The 17210-nt window shown below is 35.5% G+C and overlaps 1 protein-coding gene across 2 annotated transcripts in view; it reads right to left on the bottom strand.

The window, feature by feature from the left end:
- The window catches only part of ANO3 (anoctamin 3), a 292127-nt gene extending 276107 nt beyond the window's left edge, over window positions 1–16020 (bottom strand). For both annotated transcript variants that reach the window (XM_037040409.1, XM_037040410.1), the window contains exon 1: window positions 15517–16020. In XM_037040409.1, the coding sequence (XP_036896304.1) occupies window positions 15517–15682 (166 nt within the window). In that variant the 5' untranslated portion in view covers window positions 15683–16020. The remainder of the gene's footprint in view (window positions 1–15516) is intronic.
- Window positions 16021–17210: the final 1190 nt, after the last annotated feature.

Genomic DNA, 17210 nt, shown 5'->3' with positions numbered 1-17210 from the left:
GGGAAAAATCTCAGTGTTGCCTTGGGGACACATTAAACTTCTACATGAGGCTAGTTTTTATGTTTTAGCTACAAAAGAAAAGAAAGTCAGGAACTTTGAGAACAGAGGTTAAGGCCAGAATTTTTCAGACTTCTGAGTTAAGAATGATTGTCTGGCTGTGGGCCCAGCCTGATGTTATCAGGCCTTGACTAGAAAAAAAGGGGAAAGCTAAAATGGGCCTTCCACAAACAGGAACATGTCTATCAACCTTACCGGTCATTGCTACTAACGTAGTTCTTGAAACCTGCTTTTCTGTCTATGCTTAACTTATACTGCCCTACAACATGCATCTTCTACTCTGGCCAAGGAGGTCTTTTCTTGTCATCATTCTACCCCAAACTGGAAATTTATCACCACATCTACCATTGAACTCTTCCTGTTGTAAGTAGCAGGAGAGTCAAATCCAATGAGAAATAACCAATATGGAATCCACTGGTCCAATAACTGAAATACCTAGAAAGAAGGCTGTCTTCATCCACAGCTTAAATTAAGGGTATAAACTTTATCTTCAAAAAGTAGGAAAGGGATTGATTCCCCAAAAGAAATCTAGAGTATTCATACTGGAAGCAAGAGGTATGTGTGCAGGGGTGGCAAAAAATGAACTAGCAAACACACACACAGGCACACAAATGAATACTTTTTGATACTGTGTTCTGTGGTCAATCTAGGAAACCCCAAATTGCCCTTCTCCTTTCTCATAAAAAGTCTGTACCCCTTTAACATTTTTTCCTTCTCTATTCTTTTTGGGGCATATTGATTATTCTTCCGAAAGTCTAGAACATGTGTCCTTTATCACTGATTTTCCCTTTGGTACGCACTGTGATGAATGGTCACCTCCTTTTTCCCTTGAGTGATCAGTTCAAATTACAGAGTTAAATTCTAAAGTCCACTGCATGGAAGGAAGAACACCCTTTTCCTCAGAAACAATATAATACAGTGTCGGTTTTCCAGGATAGCTTGGCAAAATTAATTAACTCATCATGTGACTGAGGTATAGTATTAAATCTTTATTTTGACTTTCCAGAGACAGGCCAAAACTCTTACCATTCTTTAACACATGCTGCTCATATTGGGAGAGGGAAGAAGACTGTTCCTGCCTCTTGCCTCATTGGAGCTGGGAGACAGAAGGAAGTGCTTACTACCAATTATTCGTGATGGCTCCCATAGTTCTGCTGAGGGTCTTCAGAAGTACAGATGCTGAAGTTATGCTGCAATAGGTGGGCCTGAATCAGATGATATGGGAGCAGAAGATGCAAAACAGAAGGTGATATTTGCGGGGGCTCATGAGTCTACTGTGGATGAGGGTTAAAACAGTGACCAGTCTAGGACCAGAAGAGTGTTCATTAGAAAGAAACAGCAGGGGAAGACTAACACAAACAGATATTGTGACACGGGAGTGTAAAATACAAGCCCTGGAAGATACTTAGTTCTAACTTAAGTTTCAGGAAACTAAAGAATAAACTGATATGATACACTCACACAGTCATTGTATTGAAAAATTCTCCAGGTAGGCTCTCTTCGTTTGTTCTTGGTTGCCTTCTTCTGTGTAACTACTGACTATGAAAGATCCTAAATACTGACCATGTTCAGGGTGAGATCAGAGTATGGGCCTAAAACTGAAAGGATGACCCTAACTAGCATTGGACACTCATAAATGAGAATAAGACAAGGGATGCCAGCAATGTCTGGGTGTCGGGGAGAATAGGGTTGTTACCAGCCCAGGCAGTACACACCCACACAGAATGCAAACCTAACAAATGCATTTGCACCAAACAAATGCAAACCTATCAAAGTACATCGTTTACTCAGTAGGTGCTAATGTAATGAGTGGTGTCTTCTTTAATGTTAAGAGTGGACACCATGTTTAAGTCTACTTTTAGTTAATTGCTTTCCTTGTACAATACCTTCCATTTTAGGATGTCTCACATTATATATATTGTTGACCCATGGGTAATAAACAATTTACACTCAGAAATTTAAATTAATTCTATTTATTCTCCTCACATTTTTTTTCTGTGATGAAGAGGTCACTTTTTATGGAACTAAGAAAACCCTACTTCTTAAAAACTCATTTTTTAGAGAATCCTTATAATAAACATAGGAGTTAAATTGTTGAGAATTGTTATGTTTGATTTTTAAGGCAAAGTAACATGAAAAAATGACCAAGCTCTCTGTGGTTATGTGTATGTTCATTAGCAATTACAAAATACGTAGCATTTGTATGTAGAAGTCAGGGGATTTCTAAAACCCACCACTTGGATCTACTACAGAATTAACCACTTTATTTAAATAGTTTTGCTTTGAGGCTTGTCTCCATGTGGCCTTGGAAATGGGGCCTAAATTCTGAACTTTGAGTGACTGAAACCAAATGATTAGTGGAAATGAACTATGAAACACTGAATTATGCTTATCTACTGTTGAATCAGATAATAATTCTGAAGAAAACATCTGTGAGACAGATAAAAAAGAAAGATAAATTCTTCAATATTAATGGAAAATAAGCAAACAAATGATGAGGCCAGGAGTCTTTTATAACTAAAGTATTTAGGCCAATACCCCCAGATCTTTGTTTTGGGAATTAATAATCATAAATCATTTCAAGGGAGTTTGGCCAAAAAGTCAAGAATTAGGAAACTCACAGTGATATGTGTATTTGTAGAAAACTTTCGGTTTTCAGATTCATTATCTGCTGTCTTCACAGAAACCTATAAAAATGTATTTAGGTTGAGAAGTCACAAAGGAGTGATATAAGCAGGCAGAATGATTGAAGTGGGACATGAGGAGGTATTTTGTATATATTAAACATGTATTCTAAGCCCTTTTCCTGCACAGGGCAATTTTTACACATTTTTCAATCCCATAGTCAACTCTGCAAAGTGGATATGTCACTAAAAACAGGCAGAAAATATTGAGTTTCACAAATGTTAAATATCTGCCGTGTGTCTGCGTCATAGTTAGGGCTGTCCTATGACAAAGCTCATGCCATGATCTTACCATGGCCACTGGGAGTAAGAACATACCTGAGGGCCTGATAATGCAAGATATTAAAAAATTATAGACTGACCTCTATATTCAATTATTTGTGTGATCTTGGACAAGAATATGATCTCACTCTCATATTCTTATGTAAGAGAAATTTATGGATCAAGCCCTTTCCATCTATGAGTTCAATCTAGTCAAGTTAATTTAGATAATGCATGATTGCCACTAATATCTCTGCCTCTTTATTTAATGCACTGTTCAACATTCAGAGAAGTTATCTCATTTCTAAAGTTTTGATTACTCTCTTAAAGATGGACACAGGGAAGGCTTTCCACTGTCTACTTTTATCTGGAGTGAAAAGACAATAAAGAAGTTTGGTTTCTAGCACAGGAGAAAAGCTCATTTTCCTTACCGAACTCTTGATGAAGTAAAGTAAAATTCTCAACTGATTCTGAAAAATCACAATATCCTGAGAATAGAAGACTGTTCCATGATGCCAATGCTTTAAAATGACACAGACTCACTGCATCTAAGGAAAATCACTGATCTTATCAAGAAGCACTGAACACCCACCATGATCATTGGATATCAACACCAAGCAGCCAACAGAAACCAGGGCTCTCACCCAGCCAACACCTGCCAATTTTCTTTCCAGTGCCTCGGAACTTTCCTTTAGCTTTATATCTCTTGTTACAGAATTGTGAACGCCCAGGTTAGGGAATGCCTAGGCTAATACAAATTCTCCTTGATGTTATCCTTTTATCATAAAATTAATATAAATATTATTAATTTAGTAATTTTCTGACAAATAATCCTTTAGTTAAAAATTAGTAAGATTATTTATCAAGTAAAACAAACGCTCCTGAAGTTGGTGATGTTTACTCTCTGCATAGCCATGTACTCCTCTGCACAACTGTGCCTGAATTTGAGTGCCATTAGCACAATATAGATTCTGAAATTTGGACTAATTTGAGTCCAAAGGATTCATCCTTAAAACATGGTAGTCATCACATTCTGGAGCACCACTATAGTATGTAATCTACACTATATAATATATTTGGCATAACAGCATTTCCTAGATAATTATTAGTTATAGGCATTTCACTAAATGCCTCTTGAGGGTATTATTTCACTTAACAGTCTCTTAATTTTTTAATGTATTGATTTGAGAGAGAGATTTGTTGTTCCACTTTTTTATGCATTCATTATTGATTCTTGTATATGCCTTGACCAGGGATTGAACTCTCAGTCTTGGTGTATCAATGCTCCAATCAACTGAGCTACCTGTCCAAGGCTCATTTCATATTCTCCTTAACTATCGTGAGGTAGAAATTTTATACTCTTATCACATATAATAAAATAGGAAACCATAGAGGTTCATTACATTTTCTGAAGTCCCAAACTAGAAAGTATCAGAGCAACCTATTAACTCTAATTTGATCCTAGGTTCTAAGCAATTACTTCCCTTGCTGTTTCCACAGAAGAACAACTTTTATTTGGATGGTGATACTGGATTATTTGAGAACTCCATGTCTAGGTAGATGACTCCCACTTCTATATCAACCAATAAATGGTCAGTTAAAGTGTATAGCTCAAAATACTAAAAAATAATAATTGCTACAGACTTTTAAACTTACTTTTTAACTATATAAAATGAGAATATTACATCTTAGATTATCACTGTAATTTACATTTTCTACTCAAAAACTGGAATTAGAACCATCTGCAGAGACTTTTCAGAAACCATAAACATGTTTATTAGCTTTTGAGAACTCAAATTGTCAACCAGATAATGCAAAGAACAAGCAAAATGAAAGGTGTCCTATGAGGAGATCAAAGTAAGATACAAACATGGAACATGTAGGTAGCACATTTGTCATCTAAAAATAGGCAAAATTCTACTAGCAGTAAAAGAATCCATTATGGCCAACTCAAGGGACAAGCAATGGTCTCTCCAATGTTCTTGAGATGAAAAGTATCCCCATATCTTACAGCACAATGAGCTTTGAAAAGAGTGAATAGTGGTGGGTGGGGCCATAGCCATAAGAAGTTGGGTGGCCAGAAGCCAGTAAGTTTCTCCAGTGTGCACATTTATATTAAGCAAAAGCATTCAGAATTTATGGTTGCTTGTAGGACTTCCTAAATCTTCCCGATATAGAGACTTTATATTTTTAAATCAATTACCTATGGAAAATTAAATCAGAGATTCTTTGAAAGAGGCTCAGGGCAATAGGCTACTGTCCAAGTCCCTTGCTCTTCAAAATAAAAAAGTAGGTCCAGAGTGGCTTTCTCTTGATGGATCCACCCATTGCCTAGTCTCAGCCAGTGTGTCTTGTGTGAATTTCATCCTGCACCAGAGCTAGGAGTTGAGCCATGACTCAAGCACAAACCAATCATGGCATGGGGTTAGATTGGGGGGTACCATTGTGCCATTTTCCAGTTTACTCACTGATTTTTCAGTGTCTTTCTGGTCTCAGAGCAGCAGAGAAAGCTCTGTAATCTTAGCAATGGCGGCAGCTGTCTCACTGTTCATGCCTCATCATCCGCACATATTTTTTTCTTCCCTGAAAACTTAGCCTATATCTTAAATATCAACTTGATGCAGTGATTCTGTGAGCTATAAAATATCTTCATAACAGACCTTTTTATGTTTAAATAGATAAGTCCTGATTCATTAAAATAATTTCTTCCTTGGTTTATTATTTTCTTTTTGCTTTCTATAATTTTTATTTTATTATTTTATTTTTCCACATCTTTTTATTGTTGTTGAAGTACAGTTGTCTCCATTTCCCTCTGACCACTTTCCCCCACCCCAGCCATCCCCACCTTGATCCTACCACCCTTAGGTTTTGGTTTTTTTTAATATATTTTATTGATTATGCTATTACAGTTTTCTCATTTTTCCTGCCTTTATTCCCCTATGCTCTGCACCCCCAACCACATTCTGCTCCTTAGTTCATGTCTATGTGTTGTACATATAAGTTCTTTGGCTTCTCCATTTCCTATACTATTCTTAATCTCCCCCTATTTTGTAGTTATCATATATGCTTCTTATTCCCTATACCTTTCCCCCATTCTCTCCGCTCCCCACTGATAACCTTCCATATGATTTCCATTTATGTGATTCTGTTCCTGTTCTAGTTGTTTGCTTAGTTTGTTCTCCTTTTTTTAGATTCAGTTATTGATAATTGTGAATTTGTTGCTATTTTACTTTTCATAGTTTTGATCTTCTTTTTCTTAGATAAGGCCGTTGAACATTTCATATAATAAGGCTCGGTGATGATGAACTCCTTTAACTTAACCTCATCTGGGAAGTACTTTATCTGTCCTTCCATTCTAAATGAGAGCTTCGCTGGATAGAGTAATTGTGGATGTAGGTTCTTGCCTTTCATTACTTTGAGTACTTCTTTGCAATCCCTTCTTGCCTCCAAGGTTTCTTTTGAGAAATCAGCTGACAGTGTCATGGGAACTCCTTTGTAGGTAACTGTCTCCTTTTCTCTTTCTGCTTCTAAAATTCTCTCCTTATTTTTAATCTTGGGCAATGTAATTATGATGTGCCTTGGTGTGTTCCTCCTTGGATCCAACTTCTTTGGGACCCTCTGAGCTTCCTGGAAGTCTATTTTTTGCTGGAATGGAGAAGTTCTCCTTCATTATTTTTTCAAATAAAATTTCAATTTCTTGCTCTTCCTCTTCTCCTTCTGGCACTGCTGTGATTCAGATGTTGGAATGTTTAAAGATGCTCCAAAGGTTCCTATGCCTCTCCTTTGAATTCCTTTGAATTCTTATGTCTTCACTCTGTTCTGATTCAATGTTTATTTCTTCCTTCTGGTCCAAATCATTGATTTGAGTCCTGGTTTCATTGCATCCACTGTTAGTCCCCTATACATTTCTCTTTATTTCACTTGGCATAGCCTTCACTTTTTCTACCATTTTGCAACCATACTCAATCATTTCTGTGAGCATCCTGATTACCAATGTTTTGAACTGTGCATCTCATAGGTTGCTATCTCTTCACTTAGTTCTATTTTTGGAGCCTTGATCTGTTCTTTCATTAGGGCCATATTTTTTTGTTTCCATGCAACTGTTATATTATAAGGGGAAGAGCCTTAGTTATTCACCAGGGTGAAGCAAGCCACTTAGCTGCTTTGTGGAGCTGTATATGGGGGACTGGTCTAAGAGGGAACAATGTAGCTTGCTTAGCTCTCTATTGGCCTTCAGTCACTTCCCTTGTCACCCCCAAGCAAATTGGGCCTTTCTGGTACTGATTTTTGGGTGGGTGGGTGTTCTTTTGTATGTTCTAGGACCCTGTGCATCTCTCCAACAAGCTCTTCTGTGAGGTTGGGAGATTCTCCTGCTGCCACAACCCCTAGAGATTTTTATTCCAAGAGGTTTTGAGGCTTTATTTCCATGTACTTGAATCCTGGGTTGCGTGGTCTCCGTCACTCCCTAGTTGTTCTTCTGGGTTTATCCACATGCAAATGTGAGACTGCCTGGTCTGCCAACCACTGCTTTACCCACCTGGTCCTCTCCAGCCCAGCTGTCCATCTCCACCCCTTCTACCAGTCTGGATGAATGTTTGTTCTTTAACTTCTTGGTTGTCAGACATCTATAAAGTTCAATTTTTCTGTCAGTTCTGGGTGTTTTTTCTTTTTCAATTTGTTGTTGTCCTTCTTTTGGTTGTATGAATAGGCAACGTGTATCTATCAATGCCTCCATCTTGGCCAGAATTCCTCCGCTTTCTACAGTTTTTCTTTGTTACAGTTTTTATAGGTGAACCTTTCTCTTCTTTCCTATAGTTGCTTTTTTGATGCCCACAAACTTTTTGATACTTAAAGCTATCATTGTTTATCACCTCTGTTTTTCCTAACTCCAGACTTTAAAAAGTGGACAGAGCACCTCAGTTTGTCTCGGTGCCTGTATTCTGTGAATTATTCACCTTCTTAAATGGAATAAAATGATTTGTTTTCTGTGCATGCTGCCACAGAGAGCACTATGCTGCGTGAAATAAGCCAGACGGTGAAAGACAAATACCACACGATCTCACCTATAAGTGGACCTAATCAACAAAACAAACAAGCGAGCAAAATAGAACCAGAGACATTGAAATTAAGAACAAATTGACAGTAATTGGAGGGGAGATGGGAAGGGATAATGGGGGGAAGACCGGGAATAGTTTTCAGGAACATCTATGGATGTCACGCAGACAAAGCCAAAAGGGGTGAGGCTGAGACTGGGAAGTGGGGACGGCTGGAATGGGGTAAAATGGAGACAACCATACTTGAACAACAATTAAAAAATAACTAACTAAATAAAATGAACTTACAAAAAAATAAAAATATACCTAAAATGACTTATTTTCCTGAGAAATTATAATAATGAAGCTCATAAGGCGATAGCCATAATTTTAAATTGATATCGCAAATGGCCATGTATGTGTATGTACTAACTATTTCTGTTTATAGTAGAATTTTGTCAGCAGGGTTAGGAGTTTGTAGGACTACAGAGAACAGTGGGTGCAAAAATAGCAAAAGAGATTAATAATGCCCTTAGTCTGTATTAAGGACATTATATATCCTTAAACAATTGTTTTGAATATCCAATGCTTCCTTGTGGGCCTCTGTGCTGTGGTCCCAGCATAAAGAGGAGATGGGAATAAAGAGGGTCACAGCAATTCTGTGAAAGGCACGTGGAGAGCTAAAACTCTCAGATGCCAAGAAACCTCTATTTAGTGAAGGATTCAGGCACAATTCACCTCCCTCTAGGTCTATATTCATGTAAGTTGTTTCTTGTTTTTCTTAAATATATAAAATGTAACATTCTATTACTACAATTTATTTTTGTCATTGCAAAAGTAATACATGATCAATAAAGAGAATTTGAAAAATAGCAAGAAACAAAAGGTAAGTTTTAAGGAATCCTATCCCTTGGACTAATATATTTTAGTGTTTTGGTATATGTTTTTCTTGCACAAATTTCACTTATAAACACCTATATAAAAACTATATGCCTGCAATTATGTTTTCTGCTTCTCTTAATGTCATGCCCTAAATATTTTCCAGTACTAATGAACTGTTCTATAATACCAGTCTTTAAATCATGCTTTTTTATAGGGTCTGATATAGTTTAATTATTTATGAAATACAATGTTGTTGGATGCAAATTGTTTTCTATTTTCTCTACTAAAAGTACCACTGCAACAAACATTTTTGTGCCATAATTTCTGTGTATGTATCTGAGTTTGAAACAAATTCTTAGAAGAATTTCTGAATCTATGTGTGATTTGAAATTCATTTGAAAGAAAATGGTAATTTTTTTCCAGAATACCTGACTAATTGACTTCTATCTTCTCACTTATGTAACTAAAATAATGGTTTTCAATTTTATTTAAATATTTACACATGGATATATTTTACATATGCAGGGTATGACTAATTTCAGTGTGTACATATACTCTACTAGTTTGTCTCCCCTTTTAAAAAAGAAGCATTGATTTTAAAGTGAGGTTGATTAATTACAAGAGAATCTTGAATCTATTTTACTTTAAAAGAGAATAATACTTGTCAGTTACAGTAAAGTACATTTCCAATAGTTGGCTAAAAATTATTGGTAGTGTACCTGATTTCATAGTGTAGTTGAAAACCCATTAATTAGAAGAGAGCTCTCTGTCAATTGCTTCCCAGAAGGAGCTTTATGAATAAAGATTGTGCCTATATTTCATCATGTCAACCTGAGAATCTCATCAACGCTTCCCTACAAGTCTTGACTTTCTTTCTATAAAGTCTTAGATATGCCCAAATGTCAAGTGCTATTCCAAATATAGCATTAATTATTTTTCATCTGGTATCAGGAAGACATGATACCTGAAAACCTTTGAGAAGAGATGTCTACATACCTGTCTCTATCCCTCTCTCATCTCTACCTGTCTAGTTTAGTGAGCTCCATCGGGTACCATGGAGCAGTGCATTGACTCCATTAGCACTTCCGATGACTATTGATACCTCCATTAGCACTCGCTTGTATGGTATCAGAAAGGCCACTTTTAAACTCATGATTCTGATTATATATGCAACATCTAGTAAAACGTTTTCAGAAGGCATTTAACAAAAAAGATAGTTGTTCAGGTTATTTTGTTTCACAGTATCACATTAGCATTAACTTTTCATTTTGCTAGGGCAGCCAATGTATGCATATTATATGAAGCTGGATTGCTCTTCTTGAGACAGAATGAATTGAAGGCCCCTAAGCAGAGCCATTAAGAGATGAAAGTTAAAATTTAAAATTCCACAAAGGAAGTGAAGGCTCCTATCAATTGGTCCATCTTTGTAAAGTCGTTTTTGGAACAAGTAGTTCAGCTCCTTCTGTTTGTAGAGCTCTTGACTGTTCCCTCTCTGGGGAATGGAAGAGATGTACGATGTATCTCAGCCTGTGGGAGTTTGTTTTCTATTTAACAAAATTATAATGAAATTTATGCCCAATATCTAACAGCTAAAACTCTTAAAGATAAGATTAAATGTTGAAAATAAACATATATTGGTAACAATAACACAAAAAAGGGTATTCTTGACATTCAATAGAGAGAAAATGAGAACTTTCATATAAAGGATGAGAAGGACGGCTTTTTACAGGGTTTGGCTGAAACCTATATAATTATATTAACAAATGTCAATAAATTCAATAAGTATAAAAATAATTTTAAATGGTTTAAATCCTAATTCATCTGAGGATAAATTTACCAATTTTAAAAGGAAAAACAGATGAAAAACCAAATGGTTTAAATTCCTTGGAATTAGCATTTTATATTTAGCACCACTGTAAAGTAATTATATCAGTATCCATGTGAATTATGTCAATGTTGTCTAAGTATGTATGCCATTGGTCCAATTTGATATTTGTTGTTACTGGCTTATTTTTATTTGTTGGTACTGGGATAACTAACAAAACAATTTTTTTAAAATAAGATATTTCTTTTTGTTAAGAGGTAATTATCTAATTGTATGGAGGTCCTTAAATTCTAAAAGAATACCATACTTCATCACGTAACAGCGCTTTAATTTAAGACCAGCTTGACACTAATTCATGGGAGATAAAAGTGGTAAGTAGGGTCTTTGAGGAGCTGGAGGGAGCCGTAGAAACATTCAGAAGCATTAAGTATACAGAAAATAGAGGTAGTATTACACAGTAGTAATTCAGCCTAAGTATTAAACATCCAGAGAGGCAGACACTGCAAACAAGAGGCAGGGACAACTTATAAAATTGCCCCCAGGACAACCTCAGACAGAAGTTACCCATTCATTCTGCAATATTATACTAACCTAACATAAACAAGTGATCAGCTTCTTTATATGTGGGCCTCTAAACTTCTAAAAGAGCTAGTCACCATAAACTCATGGAAATCAAAAACATAACTGGGTTCAGAGGTGTTTTCATGAATGATAGATACATCATAGATCATTTCAGGAAATTAAAGATATATAGACTTTATAAATATATATGGATCATTGGTAAAAACCCTTTGCATTTATGTACAAATATTTTTATTCTTATTGTTCATGCTGGTCATAAGGAACAGTGTCACACAGGTGTCAAACATGCGTACTACTGATCTCAGAGTGGGGAGTCACCCACCGTCCCACTTCAAATTTCTTAAGGACTAGGCAATATTAGTTGATTGCCTTATATTTTGATATGAAAATGATAATGTTACCTAATTCTTTATAGGGCTGAGTGTAGGAGACTAAAAAGTATATAAACATAAATATGCATATACATTACTATGTTATATATAAATATATTACATCTTTATATATGCAATTACATGTTTATGTATGCCATTCCTACATAACACATTGTATGCTTATGTATATAAAACATTTAACACTGCATGATACACAGGAACTGATATATATATATATGTGCTTATCCTCAGTACCACAGTGATGATGATAATGACCCTGATGATCATGATGACAGATTGTGATTTATTTAGTTATGGCCTTAAAAGTTATTGAAAGCAAATTCCAGAACCTAGATAGGATATTTATATTCTTATTATTGATTACTGATAAAATCCATTTTTAGAAGACAAAGAAGTATTTGTCCCCTGCATGAATGTTTTAAAACTTAATTTCCAAGTGGTATTGAGGAGAAAAATAAATGCTACATTTATAGACAGAAAATAGATTTTCCTCAATTATCCCTGTCTCTGGCACCACCTCCTCACAGACACAGACATACACACACACACACACACACTTACTACATGTATGTGGCTTTGGTCCAACTGTATTACTTTCCTGGTCTTTGGGTTCTCCTTCTACTGACAAAAAGATAAATGAATTCTACCTCATTGACAACTTCTGAGAACTATTGAAATTTTGTAGGTATGGGTTATCTTCAAGGTATTATGTAAGTGAAAGTTATAAATACTGTTTTGCTGACAATGAAATATATTTCTTCTTAGACAGCCCTGCTAAATGTTCTATGGACTAACATTCATCTATTCTGTTTTATGTTTCCATGCTAGGAACGTGTGCACATGCATGTTAAATAGCTACCATCACACCACTGAGACCGAAAGAACATAGCTCAATCATCTCATTTTCATTCTCATATAAACCCCAGCCCCCAACCCTCAATCACAAATATTTAATTAATGTATTTTGTATGCATTCATACAACCTTAACTCTATTGGAAATAGGGCAAAAAGATATAGCATGCAAAATAGATTCTAGAATATACAATGCTCCATAACAGTTTCAAATGAAGGACAAATTCCACAATGGCACTAACCTACACAGTGGAACTGTCAGGTAACAAATCATGTGATAATTTCAATGTAATATTTTTGCAGGTAAAATACAAATGTAACCTGATTTAAACAAATACTCCCTATACAGAAAAGTCATTAAAAGATAAATTACATTTGATCATTTAGCTAATCCTATGTACTACGTGTGTACCATGCACAGGTACAAACAATTAGGAAGGGGCCATTATCCTCAAGAAACATGACCTCGCAGGAGAGGAACCATGGGCATATATATTTACAACCAAAATTAGAATATGAGGCTTTGAATACATAGGACGAACATTTCACAGATGTTTGAGTTAACCATAGGCATTTAGGAATAAGAAAGTATTTTATCTCAGTGAGATCTTAATTAATAGAAGCATGGGAACTATTGGAAATTACTTTGAAATAATCTGAACAATGATTGGGGGTATAACTCATAGGATATGAGTAGGTCACATGAGGATGCAAAAAGTTTTGGAAAAAATAAAAACAGATATAGATCACAGATCATCAGGTTTATAAGACAGTTCACACAGTTGTAGAAATTGCAAACAAAGGCAGAAATGGGTTAGCCTTAGGCTTGTGGAGGACTGTGTGCTTATTGAGCACTGTGTGGCCATCAGTGGGCAAGAGATTTAATGGAAAGCTTGGAAGTAAGACCAGTTTGAAGCTCATACAGGTGCATTTCCTATGGGATTTGAAGGAGGCTAATCTTTCAGTCTCTTAGCCAGAAGGTCATGAGTCCAAACATAAACAACCGTTATACTCAGGCACCCTATTGACTGATGGGATGATAGAAGTGGACAAAGAGGTAGCGAGGACAAATATTAAACTATTGTGCAAACATATACACATGAAATTTATATTGCAATAAATGCTAAGGGATCTTAGAGATGACTTAGGGGTTTTTGACAAAAAGAAGAATGTAAGAAGGAAGAGGCATTTTTAGGGAGTTTAGTTTATTTGCATTGAATCTGAGGCAGTGCCAGGGTATTGAGGTAAAAGTAGCTCCCAGGCTCTGGCGACGAGTTTATACCTAAGGTGCAGATGTGCAGGTAAGCTGCATAAAGAGAACTGTTGAATCTGTTGAAGTAGATGTGTAGAGACAGAGAAAAATTGAAGAAAAAACAAGGTTAAAAGGACATAGGTATTCAAATCATGATGGCATTGGCAAATACTTTGCTTGTAAACCTCTTTTTCCTGTCCAAATCTACTGCAATAAGCTATGCTCACTTATTAGAAACTGACTTGTCTGCTTTATTAAATTGTAGGTGCAAAAAATAGTAATAATAACATGGACATCTCTTTTATTGCAGTTGAAAGAAACTATACAAAAAGATGTGATATCTCCTGTTTATATAACTACTGATGTTGTAAAATTAGTCATATAATACAAAAAAATCTACAAGCAACAAATCAGTTATTGATTGGGAGTCACATAGAACTTCATTTCAAATATTTAAAAGTAAATAAGTGTGCTAAGTTCTGTTAGAAGGATTCTCTGGTTGCAAAATACAATTCATTTTTCTTATAAGTACTTTTCAACTGGACAAAATTTAATGTCCAGTAACATCCAGGGCTATAAATTCTTTAACTTTCACTTTCACATCACACAGCCTTTTTATGAGGAAAGAAAAACAATTAAATCATAACAAAGTTTTTACTTTTGAATAACATTTAACATATTAACTTTTGATCACATAAAATTATCCTACAAAGTATAATTAATTCATTGTTGACATATCATATTTGTTCATTATCAACAAAACTCTCAGAACTTTTTGATAATGGCAAATTACTAGTGTGTATCATTGTTTACTCAACATTGCTGAGCAAGAATAAAGACTGCAATTCTGGATATATAACACTGAATGTATCAAAATGGAAATTCTTCACATTGAAATCTATCAATACTGCCATCTGATATGGAATCGAAGTCAGGCCATAAGATAACATAGCCAAAAGGAATATTCTCTTGTTCTTCTTTTATTGTTGTTCAAGTACAGTTTTCTGCCCCCACCCTCCCCATCACCCCAGTCCTCCCCACCTCCTTCCCTTGTTTCCGCCCCCCTTGTTATTGTCCATGTGTCTTTTATACTCGTTCCTGTAAACCCTTCATCCTTTTCCCCCGTTACCCCCTCCTCTCTACCCCCTGGTCATTGTCAGGCTGTTCTTAATTTCCAAGTCTTTGGCTGTATTTTCCCTGCTTGTTCATTTCGTTGATTAGGTTCCAATTAAAGGTGAGATTATATGGTATTTGTCGTTCAACACCTGGCTTATGTTCTTAATAAGAAGTTAAAGAACATATTATAGTCCATATAGTTATGAAAAATAAGATATAAATAGATAAATGGAAGATGGCAAAACTTTTTTCTGCAGTTTATAAATAAAATTCTCAATTTCATCAGTCATCTCAAACAAAATGCAAGCCTTAAAAGGCTTGAGCATTCAAGTAAACAAAATCTACTTCACTATGAATAGTTTTCTGGGTTCATTGGATTTCACTCTATTGGCAAAACCCTCTATACCTTTTGTAAAAATCAATTTACATATTTTGGGGGAAAATAATTTAAAAAGTTAAAGTTCACATCAGCTATCCCACCACAAAGTGACATCATGATGTATTTTTTACATGTCTGGCATTAAAAAGTACAGATATCAGTTAATATACTCAAAAATATCAATGTAAAGTTCAGCTTACCAGTGGGGACAAGAGTGGAGTGCTGAAGTTCCAGTTGACTAGAATCAGCGGAGAGTTCAGTCAAAGAGGTTAAAGTAAAATCTGAGTTGGAAGCATGCTCATGTCTGAAGCCTTCAGAAGAAAGATAATCCAGTTCAAACGTCACTGTTGACATTGCAAAATCCATTGAAAGCTATGGAAATCAAAGTTTACACTACTGAAGTTTTAAAAATCATAGGAGGGAGAAAAATCACTGTGTTGAAATCAGTCATAACTCTGGGCTCTCCAACAACTATTTTCACCTGGAAATCCAGAAGACAGAAGATGCAGAGCTGGTTCTTTAAGAAGTTTTCTGTATCATGCTTTTCCTAAGTAATTGACGTCAGTACCATGGATGCAATTTAGAGTTGTTTGTCTTGAAGATATCTTGCTGCCTTTCAGTGATAGCAGCACCATCCCCATCTCTGAGTGGCTACAGTGAAAAGTAACATAGGCTAAGAGAAGACATAGGGAAGGCTGCAGAGAGATGCTTTTAGTAATGTGGTATTAGAAGTTCTCATTCACATTCTTATGTACAAAAGATCAGCTGGGAGGGGCTAACGACTGTCAGAGAATGCAACATTATTTGACTGGGCAGCTCATCAGAGGAATGTTTTAATTTGAAGGAAAATTAATCCTAAATTATATTTCCTGGGTCAGGACTATGAGACCGTGTCCTTGCTATTTATTAAAAGATGACTATGATTATGGAGATTAAAAGAATTCCTCACAATAAATGCAATGCTTGTAAAAAACTGAAAAAGAGTGAATCACCCTAAAAAGCTTCTGTATAACAAAAAAAATTAGCCAACAAAATGCAAAAGTAACCTATGGGGTGGGAAAAAATATTTGCAAGTCTTATATCTGATAAAGAGTTAATATGCAAAATATATGAAACACATAATAATTCAATAACAAATAAATAATGGTATTTTTTAAAAATTGGTCAAACAGCATGTATGTCTCCCAAGAAGACATACTAATAGCAAACAGGTACAAGAAAATATCAATGTCACTAATCAACAGGGAAATGCAAATTAACACCATCATGAGATATCACCTCACACCAGTCAGAATGGCCATCATCAAAAAAATCAACAAATAACAAATGCTGTTGATGATGTGGAGAAAAGAGAACTTGGACACTGTTGATGGGGATGTTAACTGGTGCAGTCACTGTGGAAAACGGGATGAAAATGTCTCAAAGTATTAAAAATAAAGCAGCCATGCAACCCAGCAATTCCACTTCTGGGTATCTCTGTGAAGAAAACAAAACACTGATTTGAAAAAGTATACACACTTCTATGTTTACTGCAGCATCACTTACAATAAGCAAGATGTAGAAGCAATGTAGATGTGTATAAATAGGTAAATGGGTAAAGAAGACAAAAAAGATATAATAGAACATTACTCAGCAATAAAAAAGGATGAAATCTAGCCATTTGTGACAACATGATGAACCTGAAGGGTAGTATGCCAAGTGAAATAACTCAAACAAAGACAGATACCATAAAATTTCACTTATATGTAGATTCTAAAAATAACCACAAAATAATAAATAGAACAAAACAGAAATGGACTCATAGATACAGAGAGCAAGTTGATGTTTGCCAAAGGAAAGGTTAGGGTGGGAGGATTAGAAACATAAAGAGAAAAGAAATAACATGTGTTGACAA

The sequence above is a fragment of the Sturnira hondurensis genome, unplaced genomic scaffold (assembly GCF_014824575.4).
Source record: "Sturnira hondurensis isolate 20B ecotype Veracruz unplaced genomic scaffold, ASM1482457v3 Scaffold0002638, whole genome shotgun sequence".
Taxonomy (NCBI): Eukaryota; Metazoa; Chordata; class Mammalia; order Chiroptera; family Phyllostomidae; genus Sturnira; species Sturnira hondurensis.
The sequence above is the reverse complement of the archived record's forward strand: the minus strand, read 5'-3'. Positions and strand labels throughout refer to the sequence as shown.